The 14256-nt window shown below is 38.5% G+C and overlaps 1 protein-coding gene and 1 pseudogene across 2 annotated transcripts in view; both read right to left on the reverse strand.

Annotated features, from left to right (window-relative positions):
* The window catches only part of CSTPP1 (centriolar satellite-associated tubulin polyglutamylase complex regulator 1), a 188325-nt gene that overhangs the window by 139101 nt on the left and 34968 nt on the right, over positions 1 to 14256 (reverse strand). For both annotated transcript variants that reach the window (XM_036105111.2, XM_036105110.2), the window contains exon 2: positions 2400 to 2502. In XM_036105111.2, coding sequence (XP_035961004.1) covers positions 2400 to 2502 — 103 coding nt within the window. The remainder of the gene's footprint in view (positions 1 to 2399; positions 2503 to 14256) is intronic.
* Positions 8806 to 8930, reverse strand: LOC118543800 (U4 spliceosomal RNA; annotated as a pseudogene).

The following is a 14256-nucleotide window of genomic DNA, read 5'->3' on the forward strand; positions in this document are numbered from 1 at the left end:
GCTTCTACCACTCAGGTCTCCTTGTCTACCAAATACTACTTTCAATTTCATCATACGTCCATACCTGTCAAGTCTTTTTTGTTTGTTTGTTTGAAGATTTTGGAGCTTTGATGCTAGTTCATTTCTCAAAATAACTTGCCCTGGGCCAATATGCTTTCTGAAAAGTGTCAGGTATGTGCCACTCATAAACATTATGTAATTTTTAGTTTCCTGAGAACAAGAAACAGCTCACTTGGCAACTAGATTTCTATCAGCACTATGGAAAATCTTAAGATTTTTTTCAACAGTGTATTGGTGGATAAAAGTTACAGATGATAGCATTCAGTAGCATTTTGAAACAGTTATAAGATTTACTATCGGCTCTATAGAGGTCAGTATCAGTTATTTAGACCAGCTGGGCTCACTTTTGGAGTACTACATACATGGCATACAGCTTCTTATATGGCAGAATATAGAGCTTACTCAAAAAGAATCAATAAAAAAGAGAGAGAAGGCAAGAGAAAGTCCTTTTTACTAACAAGAACAAGAATAAGAGTAAATAGTGTGCAATAACTTAAAATATAGATACAGCTGTATATTCAACAAACATTCACCTAACATCTATTATGTGCTAAATATCATGCCAGGCACTAAGAACACAAAGATGAAGAGCCTGTCCTCAAGGAGCCAGTGTGATAGGACAGACTTATAAAGGATTTGGAGGGTGGGGGAGGTAGAGTAAAACGAAAAAAACCACGAAGAAGCATTGCCCCCAGAAGAATCATATTTCACTTGGCAAGGAGCCTCAAGAGTGCTGGTACAGATTAAATGGCCTAGAAACTTGACCCCTAGGCTTGTCAGTTCTGTAAGAGCAAGCAAGGCTATTCAATCTCAGTCTTTATTCCCTGCCCACCTCATTTGCTTCAGCCCACACCATGAGAACAAGATTCCTTCCCTGATCCTCCTTTAGACGACTGGGAAAAGGAACAGGCTCTGCTCCTAGAGAGCCTGTTTTTCCCAGGGACTTGAAATTCCAATCCATAAGAAATCTAGACTGCATTTGCAAGATCCATAGCTTGGCAAAAGAAGTTAGGGAGAGTCAAGAATCCCCCTAACAGCAACCCAAGTTTAGGCCATTAGAACAGCTGTCTGATCTTCAAGGAAGCGGTGGAGCATAGAAAGGAATAAATATGTTTTCAAGGAGGATAGACTTGAGCTCATGATTTCCCTTAGATAGAAGCCTGGTAGGGTGCCTGGGTGACTCAGTCAGTTAAGCTTCTGCTTTCAGCTCACGTCACGATCCCAGGGTCCTGGGATTGAGCCCCATGTCGGGGCTCATTGCTCAGGGGGGAGTCTGTTCCCCTCCCCCCAACCCCGCTTGTGCTCGCTCACTCTCTCATTCTCTGTCTCTCTCTCCCAAATAAATAAATAAAATCTTAAAAAAAAAAAACAAGCCTGGTAGAGGCTATTCTTCCTTAAAATGTTCCCAATAAACCCTAAGAAAAAGGAAGGAGAATCCAAATGATTATACAAATATGTGATGGCATTTTGGAAATAAAAATAACATTGTGTATTTCTTTAACACACCCTTTCATGAAGACCAAGGAGTTCAAAACGGATTCTCTTTCAGCCTAAGAACAGTTCTGTGACATTAAAAAAGTAGTAATCATTTTGACTTTTACACACTCCAAGCATGCTTTACAAAGAAACACAATATGAAAGCTATTCTGCCTCTACAAATACTCTAAAATCCTTAGCTGATTGACACAGCATCCTTTAGATGTAGAAAGAAAACTGCAGAAGCAAATCATCCTACGCATTTCCACAAGAAAAGCCAGCCATGAAAAACACAGGCCAAAGGAACACGGACAACAGGCAATCACAGTAAGTATTCTGAATAATGGAGAACGTTAAAATTATAAGAGGGACCTAAAGAAACAGATCTAACAGACGAAACAATTAGTTCTTGAGCTACTATAGTCATGACCACTCATAAGACTTATCACTGGACGGGGCGCCTGGGTGGCTCAGTCGTTAAGCACCTGCCTTCAGCTCAGGTCATGATCCCAGGGTCCTGGGATCGAGCCCCGCATCAGGCTCCCTGCTCCGCGGGAAGCCTGCTTCTCCCTCTCCCACTCCCCCTGCTTGTGTTCCTTCTCTCACTCTGTCTCTCTCTGTCAAATAAATAAATAAAATCTAAAAAAAAAAAAATTAAAAAAAAAAAAGACTTATCACTGGACAAAACTAGCTGCACCAAAAGCATGTTCCAAAACGTGTCTGGGCAACCCTCAAGCAACTTACCAAAACTCAGCATTCACTTCCACTACATCATCAGCAATACCCTGCTCTATTCTTCATATACCTTGCCTGCTTCCAAGTGCCTCCTCTGGGCTCACCCTATTGGCCAAACAGGTACTTACTATTCGGTGAAGAACCTGGCCACGCCGTACTGGCTAATATCTTCCTTATTCTCTAGCAGCTGGCACACTGCATCCTCCATGTACGTGAGGACATGTCGCTGGGCTAAAAAAAAATCAAGACAGAAAGAGAAAGAGACAAAGAAAATTAGTCTTCCCAGTCCCAGTAGGAAGCCATGAAAGTCAACCAAGATGTTGGTTCTGCCCTAGGAAGTGGACTAGAATAGGCAACGCAAACTTGCTGGCCCTAACTGAGCTATGGTCTCAAAGGGCAGAATGGGAGACAATGTAGAACATGACCTATTGCCATGTGATTGGCTATTATTATTAATATCAACCCTTCACTCTTCATTTCAGTGATGAGGGTGACGTTAATGAGGGTGAGGAGCTTTAGCACCATTTAGCTACATTTAGCACCATTTAGCTACACCTGGGAGTTCTTTTCTTTCTATCTCCTTCCACCCTCTTCCACTTCTGCATGTCTCAGAAACTTAACCCAGGGAGTAGTGATGCCATGCCTGAAGTGTGGATGATCTGCTTGCAAAGAAAACTCAATTCCTTAACAACAAAAAAAGTCGTGGAAAAGTTTAAGGAAATTTAATGAAAATGTCAGTAATGGTGCTATAAATTATTAGCCTTAGGACCATGAAATCTGTGTGGTTCGATTTACCAGAAATCACATTTTCTGCATTTGTTGTGATGGGAAAATGTGTGAATTAATCATGGGCTTGTAATAAAGGGTGTATTAGAATTAGACAGACCTTGGTTTGAATCATGGCTCTGTCTTTGGTAGCTTAATCCTGGATAGTTATTTAATCTACACCTGTTTTCTTCTTTATCACGTGTGGAAAGAAACATAATTTAGCTCTTTCTCAAAATATGGTCAATCAACTTCTTGATCTGAATCACCAGAGTTACCTGTTAAAATACAGATTTGTAATCTGACACCATCTCAGACTTAGTGACCTTAAATTTCTACCTAGAGCCCAATAATTCTAAAAAAAAAAAAAAGGTTTTTTTTAAGAAACTTTTAAATATAACATTGTATGCCCCGTTTCAGATGTACAACACAGTGCTTTGACAATTCTACGTATTACTCAATGCTCACCACAGTAAGTGTAGTCCCCATTTGTCACCATACAATGTTACTGCAATATTATTGACTATATTCCCTATGCTGTACTTTTCATGGAGCCCGGTAATTTTTAACAAGTACGCTTCATGCTTCTTATGTACCTGGAAGTTTAAGAATCACTGATTTAGACCTTGGGCTTTGGAGTTCAGAGAGACCATAGTTCCATTCTCAGCCCTACCAATTCCTAGCTGTGTGACTTTGAGCAAATGACCCTCTAAGCCTATTTCCTCACTGTAAAATGTGGATAATAATACTATTACTATTCATAATAATAATATTAGTAGTTCCTACATCATAGGGTTATGAGAGTTGAATCAGATAATGCATGTAAAATACTACAGTCCCTGGTTTGCTTGATAATATAAATTCTTAAGAGCCTATCTCAAAGGTCTATTGGGGGTTTACTTCAATAAACAACATAGGCTAGAGTTACCATTATAACAGGTGCTCAACAAATGCTTGTTCCCTTTCCCTGAATTTTATCTTTAGGCACAACAATGATATCCTGGCACACTTCACATAGAAACTTCCAATTCAGTATTTCCATTTACCATCCAAAAATTTAAAAACAAACAAATTTTAAAAAAAACCAAACCTTTCTTCTGGAGCAGTGAGAACAAAAAACCTCATAAGTAATGAATATCTTCAAAAAGCAATTCCCAAAGTTGTTACCAAGATGGACATTTGTCTCTTTTATAGTTTCAACCCTCAGGAAAATATGGAGGAATTACCTAAAATTTATAAAAAATAGGTACTTCAAGGTACCTTGAGGCGGCTCAGTCGGTTAAGCATCCAACTCTTGATTTCGGCTCAGATCATGATCTCAGGTCATGATCTCAGACTGAGCCCTGTGTCAGGCTCTGCACTGGGCGTGGAGCCTGCTTGGGATTCTCTCTCCCTCTCCTTCTGCCCCTCCCCCACCTCTAAAAAAAATAGGTACTTCAAAAAACCATTCCTGAAGTCCTGGCAGTCTAGTGAAAGTTAAAAAGCAGGTAAGTTTATCTACCCAAGCTGTACTCAGGAGAGTTTTCATTTGACAATGGTAACCTAAGGTTTCACCACGTTTGCATGGGCCTAAAGTCCAGATGAATGACATGTTTACATTCTGCGACTTATTCTGTCAATGTGAGTGCTTCCCAAAGCTAACAAGTATCAATGCACTGCAAACATTCTCTAGCCCCCCACCCCCCAAAAAGAGGTGAAAATAAAGTTAGTGCTTCAGAAACAGTTCACCCAACTGGAAAACTTTCTTCAAGTAATGGCCAAAGCTGAGAATGAAGAGATAACACATGCCAATTTCTGGCATTCATTGTTTTATACTTTAATATATATTAAATTGGGAAGAAAATGGCCAAACTCACATTAGAATCAGCGACACTGTCATCTCTGTATTCTCCTTCCCTTTTTCCACCCACTTATTCTGGTCTTACAAAAAGATTCCTTCCGGGGCACCTGGGTGGCTCAGTCAGGTAAGCGTCTGCCTTCCACTCAGGTCATGATCCTGGGGTCCTGGGATTGAGCCCTGTGTTGGGCTTCCTGCTCAGCAGGAAGTCTACTTCTCCCTCTCCCTCTGCTCCCTACCTCGCCCGTGTGCTCTTTCTCACTCTCTCTCTCAAATAAATAAAAATCTTTAAAAAAAAAAAAGTTTCCTTCCTTGGACTAGATGGACTTTCTTTGACTTAGATCTACCTAAGGCTAGTACAGGATTGGAGTGTTTTGGATTTTGGTTTTGATTTGATGGTAGAAATGAAAGAGCTCTACTTAGTTGCAAATCCTGCTGCTTCTCCTCCCTGACTTCAGGGACTAAATGTCAATGTGAAGGGCCTTTAAGAGAGAAATATTTTCAGCGCAATTAGAATCAAAGTACTTTTGTCCTCCTGGGGGTGGGAAAGAGGAGAAATTTTCTGGAAAGCGACTTTGCACCAAAAAAAGGTTGGGGCATAGGGAGAGAAAGAAAGCAAGGAAGAAAGAAAAAGGACTATGTTTAACATTCATCTACCAATCTGATGTTTATAGAGTTTAATAGTATTACACATAATAATGATAACAATTTGAAGCACCTGTGCAACTTAGTGAATATGCCAGATACTGTACTCATTGTCTTAACATGCATTATTTTAGTCTTTGCCACAATCCTATGACACATACATATTTTGCGTACCTCCATTTACAAAGGGGAGAACAAGATTTATAGAATTAAAGTAGCTTGCTCAAGATCACACAGCCAAGCTAGTGAAAGGAAAAGCCAAGACTCAAACCAAGAACCCATGCTCCTAACACTATACCACACTGCCTCATCATTAACATTTTGTGTAATCAGTTTTCCAGTAAATATGATCTTTATTTTACATAGAGCACAAAGGCAGGGGCATATGTTGATAGTAAAATCATCTGAGAAATGTGGTCCATTTGTGTCTGTGTGAATGTGTGTGTGTGCGCGCGCACGCACGGGCACATCTTGTCCCCACCTGCATAGGTGTGTATGCCAATCAGCATTTTGTGTGAAGTCAGAATTTGTCATCAAATTTCAAAGTTTCTTACAAAGAACCACTCTACCACAAAGTATTCACCCCTCCCCCGATTCCTCGTTCACAATGTGAAAACAGAAAGCCCTGCTGCCCTTTTTATTTGCGGGTGAAGGGAAGCAGCTAAGAAGAGCCAGAAAAGGCAGGGAAAAGTTCCTCCCTGCAGAGAATTTCCCACAAGCCAAGTTCGAGGAGCTCTCTCTAACCACTATTCTCTGGTGGTTTCCTTCACCTGCAGCTCTTATCAGTCCAATGTTCTCTCTGTGGGCACCACCCAACCCTGGAAAATCCTTGCAGTTTATCAAACTTCAATGAGACAGAAGTTCAAAGCTCTTGTCTGGCAATAAAACATGGAGAGTGTCGTTTTATATTATTTTTTAAATGCAAAGGAATAGGCTTTAATTTATGTGAATGATTAAAGAATAAAAACAGCACACCTGCACCCCCGAGGGCAAAGATATCTGGGCACCTTAGTTGCCCTCCTTGGAAAAGAAAAAACGTGTCAGATTGACTTTTCTTCTTCTGCTTTGCCGTGATTCTTACAACAAGCCCAGGGTTAACTTTTCTAACATGTACCAATAAGGCTCTATTGTTCTGAAATCCACACGAAGGCCCAAGGTCCCTGTCTTGCTCAGATAGCATTGCTCTCTGAGATAAGCACTTACAACTTCAACATGCTACATTGAAAAATCTAAGTGAAGTATAAGTAACACCGTATGATCGTTATATGAACCTCTCAAATAAAGGCAATGTGGATCAGAAACTTCTTGGTTCTGTGTAATGGCCTCCTGCTGATTGCTTAATCTCTGTATACCACAGTCACTCCTGCTATAAAATGGGTATGATACTAGGAATGATATGACTAATAATAAACTACTTCTTTGGAAAATATTTGGTATATACAAAAAGTAACACATCAATGATTATATTATTATTGCTACATACTGATTCTACAGATTAAAATGACACAGCAATTTTTTGCAATGGTTAAGAACATGAGCTCTGAAGTCAGCTTGACCTGGATTTGATTTCTAGCTCTGGCACTTACTAACGGTGTAACTTTAAGCAAGTTACCTAATCTTTCTGCCCTTTTCTATAAAATTGGGGAATAGTACCTACCACCTAAGCTTGTAGTGAGAATTAAATAATTTATGTAATAATCTTGACATATTGCTTGGCACAGAGTTAAGTATGCAATAAATATTAGCGATGATTTTTATTATTGTTGTTATTACTACAGTTATTACTATGTACCACCCCCCGACATTGCAAAACTCAGAAGACAGTAGGTTTTCAACACTAATAAACCACCAAGCAACCAACTTACTATAGCCCCCCACTCCCTTATTTAAAGTTCTGCTCATCCAACCAAGGATGTTTACAGATTATCTTCAAGGATTCCTGGGGTATATAAACCTTACACGTGCAATAATATACATAAGCGTATGCCCATTTCAGCTATAACCTTTAAACTTGTAGGAAGCATTCACTTATTAACTGCTAATTACTCAGGAGGCTCTAATTTACATGGGGAAAGTCCAGAACTATTTCTTTTCAACTCTCTTCCCAAGCATAAATACCATCAAAGTATTAGCTTGTTTGTTTTGCAATCAAATAAAGGGTCCCGTTTGGAAATTATTGCTGGAGGGGCCTAGAATTTCCACCTACATTAATTAGACCATTCATTTTATTATTATTATTTAATACAGAGTCCCTATACTAGAATAAACAAGTCTCACTAGAAAAATATTCATATGAATTACTACGTGATATTAATAGACACATAGAAGAGCAACAGCACTGTAAGTGAAAAGCATAATATATACATATATTCAACTTTGAATCTCGCTTTTTCCTCCCTTGCCAGACTCCTTCTGAGACACATTTTAGTCTTTGAAGCCTCTTGAAATTCAGATGCTGGCTGGCACAAATGTTGAATTAAATTAAGGCTGTTCTCTGAGATAAGAAAAGTAACCCTGTTAACCAAACAACTTGACATGTAAACTGTTCAAGATCATTTATAGGGCGCCTGGGTGGCTCAGTTGGTTGAGCAACTGCCTTCGGCTCAGGTCATGATCCTAGAGTCCCGGGATCGAGTCCCACATCAGGCTCCCTGCTCAGCAGGGAGTCTGCTTCTCCCTCTGACCCTCCCCCTTCTCATGTGCTCTCTCTCTCTCTCAAATAAATAAATAAAATCTAAAAAAAAAAAGATAATTTATAAATCACTAACATGAATTGATTTGATTTGATCTTGTGAAGTACAAATAGATAGCTTACTGGTTTAAAAAGTTAATAGACCTCTAAAATTAATTATTTACATCCTCCATTTTTACTCGTATGTCCTGATCCAGGGATATGGCATATTCTGGTGAAATATTTTATCACCCATAGAAGACCATCTTTGATCTTAGACCACACTAGGCCAATTTCCTCTGACCAAAGGAGATGGGAAATGAGGAAAACCAGCACATGTAATCCTTATACAACTCAATGAGGTAAGTAATAGACTTTTTTGAAGCTCAGAGAGGTTAAGGAACCTGCTAAAATCTTAATAAATGGCTGATCTAGGATTTAAACTTAGATTTTACTCCAGAGCCTATGTCCTTCCACTGTAACCTACAACCTCTCAAAAACAAAAACAAAAGCAAAACATAATAAGAAAAATCCAAAACCCTACAATGTGTCCCATTTTATACTGTATTATCTAGAAATTGCTGGCTATCCATGTAAATACTAGAAAAGAAGCTTAAATTGGTAAATCAGGTTAAAAGTATTTACATGATCTTTAAATTGTAAAAAAATGTTTATTTCTATTAGCAATAATCGCGCCTCGGATAAACCTCATTGGCTACGACACTGCCACTGAGCAAAGCTAAAAAAATGTTTATTTCTAATTACACATGTACTTATTTTTAAAGATTCAAACAGTACAGAAAAAGTTAAAATCCCAATCCCAGTTCCCATTGGTAACAGTTGTCAGTTTGGTATGCATACTTTAAAAAATATAGAAATATGTAATTTGTGAGCTTGGTTTAGTTTTGTTTTTAAATAAATGACATATACTTTTTTCTCAACCTTGCTTTTTTCACTCAACCATGTCTGGAGATCTTTTCTAAAATGATATGGAACCAACTTACCCTTGCAGTATTTCTCAATGGCAAATATTTCTCTATCGATAAATAGGCTGTTTCCATATTTTCATTATAGCAAACCTTGCTGTGTTGAACATTCTTATACATGTTTCCCTGTGCATATGTGGAAGAGTTTTTCTATGGAATTGGCATGCCATAGGACGCACACATCTTCATGGGTTTTTTTCCAGTTTTATTAAGAAATAATTGACAAACATCATCATGTAAGTTTAAGGCATACAGCATGACGGTTTGATTTACATATATTGTGAAATGATTATCACAATAGGTTCTGCTAACATTCACCATATAGATAAAATAAAAAAGAAAAGAAAGAAGAAAAAACATTTTTCTCCTTGTGATGAGAACTCTTAGGATTTACTCTCTTAATCACTTTCCCATGTATCATACAGCAGTGGTAACCACAGTCATTATGCTATAGGTTACCTTCCCAGTACTCATTTATCTTATAACTGGAAATCCGCACCCTGCCTCTCCAGCAGCTTCCTCTAATTTCCTCTCCCCCTCCGCCTCTGGCAACCACATGTCTGATCTTTTCTTCAGTGAGTTTGGGTTTTTGTTTGTTGTTTGTTTTTAGATGGCATATGTAAGTGAAATCAAACAGTATCTTTCTCTGACTTATTTCACTTAGCATAATGCCTTCAAGATCCATCCACGTAGTTACAAATGGTAGGATTTCCTCAATTTTTGTGGCTGAATAACATTCCATTATATATACACACCACAACTTCTTTATCCATTCATCCATCGATGGACACTTAAGTTGTTTCCATGTCTTGACTATTGTAAATGATACTGCAGTGAACATTGGGGTGCAGATATCTTTTAGATTTAGTGTTTTCATTTCCTTTGGATATATTCCCAGAAGTGGAATTGCTGGATCATATGGTAGTTCTATTTTCAATTTTTTGAAGATCCTCCATACTGTCTTCCATAGTGGCTATACCAGTTTACAATCCCACCAGCAGTGCACAAGGGTTCCCTTTTTTCCATATCTTCATGTCTACTTAGATATACACAATTGCTTCACAAACGGTTATTCCAATTTACTCTTCCCAGCCATAAGAATATCTGTTTTCACTATCCTTGGTCTAAGACTTTGTAATTTTGCCAATTTAACAGCTATAAAATAGCTTTTCACTGTTGTTTTAATTTTAGTCTTCTTAAGTACAAATAAAGTTAAGCATATTTTCATGTTTATTTGTATTTCTTCTGTGAATAATCTGCTAGTATCCTTTGCCCATTTTCCTCTCTGGTTCTTTTTTCTTCTCCTTGATTTGTAGGTTTTTTTCTAATTCTATATATTTTGCAAATATATATATCTACCTTATGGCTTTTCTCTTAATTTGTTTGTGATATCTTTCATTGTACAGACATCTTAACTGTTGATACAGTCAAAAGTATTTTACTGTGGCTTTTGTGCTTTGTGTATAGTTCAGACAGGCCCTCTCCACTCCAAGTGTATAAACCTATTATCTTATATTTTTTTCTAGTATGATCTTTACTTTAAGTAATTGTGTCCTTTATCAAATCATGAATTCACAATTAACATAGTGAGCATAGTATAAAAAGAAATTTAAAACTTAGAGTAGAGAAAAATAAAGTAAAAGTGTTAACCCCAAATCAGGCCTCTTCAAACATTAACTAGCTCCAAATATAAAACAGCTGTGTGTCAAGTTTAACTTTGGGTGCCCAGAAAAAATTGTAAGTGAATCACACATTGCATATGAATATCCTGATAAACATCCTTGATATAAATGTAGGAAGCTTCCCTCCTTCAATAGCTCTTGATCATTACAGGGTTTGCTTATGGTAGTTAAACCTATAAATATAATAATAACAACAGCTAACATTTATTAAGCTCTCTGTGCAAGACAGCCTTCTAACCATTTTACGGGCATTAATTCATTTAATTCTCACAACAGACTTATGAGATGGGTACTTTTCTTTTATCTCCATGCTACAGATGAAAAAAAAGGAAGACTCAGATATGTAATTTAGCTAAATGTTAATGGTCTGGTGAGTAGCAGAGACAGGATTTGAATCCAGGCCTAGGTCAGGACTGCACTATATCACAGCCCTTAGAGAGCTATGCCATGGGGTGCCTGGGTGGCTCAGTCGGTTAAGTGTCTGCCTTCAGCTCAGGTCATGATCCCGGGGTCCTGGGATCGAGCCCTGCATCCGGCTCCCTGCTCGGTGGGGGAGTCTGCCTCTCCCTCTCCCACTACCCCTCCCCCTGCTTGTGCTCTCTCTAGCTCTCAAATAAATAAATAAATAAAATCTTAAAAAAAAAAAGCTATGCCACATGACATATGTCAAGTGGACTTTTCTAAGGACAGAGTTACAAATTAAGGAAAGCTCTTTTACATTAATAGTTAATTATAAAACAGACGAAACTAATCCAATGCATTTGGGCATCCAAGCCACCACATTGCTGCTACACAGCTAGTCAAACTCAAATACTAAAAGACACGCTGAGGGCAAACAAAGCATTACACATATGTTAACATCACCTGTGGCAACCAGAAAACAAGAGGTCACTAAAGATCTTTATGCCAGGTGGAGGACGAAAAACTGAAGCCCACTTCCCTCCACCAGTGGGGATCTTGTACAAGTTTACAGCTGGACAAAGCTGCGTGCTTTGACATTCAAACATTCGCTAGTCAGCCATTCATCCTTCCTTCTTCCCTTCTTCCTCAAACTGGTGATTTTTGATATTTTGGGGATATCAATGAAGGCTAAGTACTTAAATCCTATTGCTTCAGTATTTCTAGTCTAAATCTCATAATATAAAATTAGTAGGTTGGAGGGGCGCCTGGATGGCTCAGTCAGTTGGGCATCTGCCTTCGGCTCAGGTCATGGTCCCGGGGTGCTGGGATCGAGCCCCATGTCAGGCTCTCTGCTCGGGGGGAGGCCTGCTCCTCCCTCTGCCTGCCTGTGTGCTCTCTCTCTCTCCGTGTCAAATAAATAAATAAACAAAAATCTTAAAAAAAAAAAGAATTAGTAGGTTGGAGTCTTGTAATTTCAAGTGCCAGAAGCTACAGAAAAAAAAATTTTTTTTAAGGAGGTTTTTACAGAGATCCAAACTTAAAGCACTCAGCTAGCTGACCATAACAAAATGTACTCCCTGAATGTCAGAGAAATCCGAAGTGGCACTTAAGTGTCCCACAGTTACAATCTATGGGACACATGAAGAGCCAAGTAATAACTGTCATTACAATAGCTTTGCAAAAATAGTCACTCATAGAGCAGCATTGTTATCAAATCAACTCCATAAACAGTCATAGAACTATTTTCCAGAAGGCACCACAGGTTGAATAAAACCCTATAAACTGACAAACATGGAGTAAATCAAGTGCCACTCCTAATGTCATGTCAGGTAGGGAAGTATTAAAGTTACAAGGCAAGGGGCGCAGTCAGTTAAGCATCCGACTCCTGGTTTCACCTCAGGTTGTGATCTCAGGGTTGTGAGATCGAGCCCCATGTCAGGCTCCGAGCTCAGCACGGAGTCTGCTTGAGGTTCTCTCTCCTTTTCCCTCTGCCCCTCCTGCTCGTGCTCTCTCTCTCTAAAATAAATAAATAAATCTTAGAAGAAATTTAAGCTATAAGGCGAAAATTAATTGTGCTATATAGTCATCAAAAGTTGTAGCCTTTGGGGAAAACCATGCCTTTACAAATTATTAGCAATTATATTCGGTAATATGCGATTAACTATGAATATACAGATTAGTGGTATTAATACAACAAGGTGCTAATGCAGTACCTTATCAATTACTTGTCATTTTATATTCAAATCATTTCACAAAAATTAACAATTCATATAACACTAACAGGACCTCATTTAGTTTAATGGCAGAAAGATACAGAAGTGAGTTCTAATTTAAAGTAGCTGAAAACTCTCAGGCTTAGACTTCCTGATCCTCTCCCTTCTGTTTGATACTGCCTCTGTATGAAGGTGAGGATTCTCTTTCAACCATGAAGTCTCACTTGTCAAATCCCCACTCAGAACTATGTTTACACCCTGCTTATGGGATATGGCTGTAATAATGCCCAATAATCCCTTTGAGTTTCTATTTTTGTTATGAATGTAAAGATGCTATGTATTTATTTATAGATGCTCCAGAGGCTTAGGCCAAAGTGCACAAAAGTGATGGGGTGAATGACTGGAACAGCATAGGCTAGACTGGCCCTAATTTAGATTACACAGAAAACTCATGCTAACACTTACCATATCATCTAAATCACCAGTGTCAAACACCAAAATACCATATAAAAATATACTTTGGGATCTATTTTACCAAACCAACATAATTTTTGACTCCTCACTCACGGCTACATTGCAATGTCCAAGCCTACCTTTCCTGCCAGGCTCAAGTCAAATGCCACCTTCTTCACGAAGCTTTCCCTGATTCTCTCCTACCCAGAAGCAATCTTTCTTTTCCTGAACTCCCTAAACACCTATTTTAAATATCTCCAATGGCACTTTCTACCTTGATACAGAGTTATTTCTGTTATACATGTGTTATCTTCTTTGTTAGACTTCCGACTCCTTACAGACTGTTACCATGACTCATTTATCTTTTATCCCCTTTAACACTCAGGACCATTCGAGGTCTTCCACATACCAGTCATTCAAATATTTACTGAATGAATACATAAACTGTATCACTATTTATACACTGTGGTGCTATTCTTTATTCAACTCAACCACTTCAGGATTGTGCCTCCCAGGTGGGAAACACTAAGTACCAAAACACATTCTGCTACAATATTAGGGTTCTTACAGGAAGCCACTTTTGTCCCGTTCTCAGCCCCTCTTTCTGTTGCCTTTTTACTGCTCCTTCCCTCTATTCCAATAAGAAAGCATTTGCTCCTTCCATTGTTACTAAGGGCCTCATTATGTTCAAGGTAAAGTGAAAAAATGCATTCGATGCAATTACCAGTTCCTCACAAATTTGGGGGCTACTTGTCATTTCAACATCCAAGACTTGAATAAAAGAAAGTCCAAATTCTTTTCACTCCTAAGAACTATTTTCTTTTTTCTTTTT

The sequence above is a fragment of the Halichoerus grypus genome, chromosome 11, assembly GCF_964656455.1.
Source record: "Halichoerus grypus chromosome 11, mHalGry1.hap1.1, whole genome shotgun sequence".
In the NCBI taxonomy this organism is placed as follows: domain Eukaryota; kingdom Metazoa; phylum Chordata; class Mammalia; order Carnivora; family Phocidae; genus Halichoerus; species Halichoerus grypus.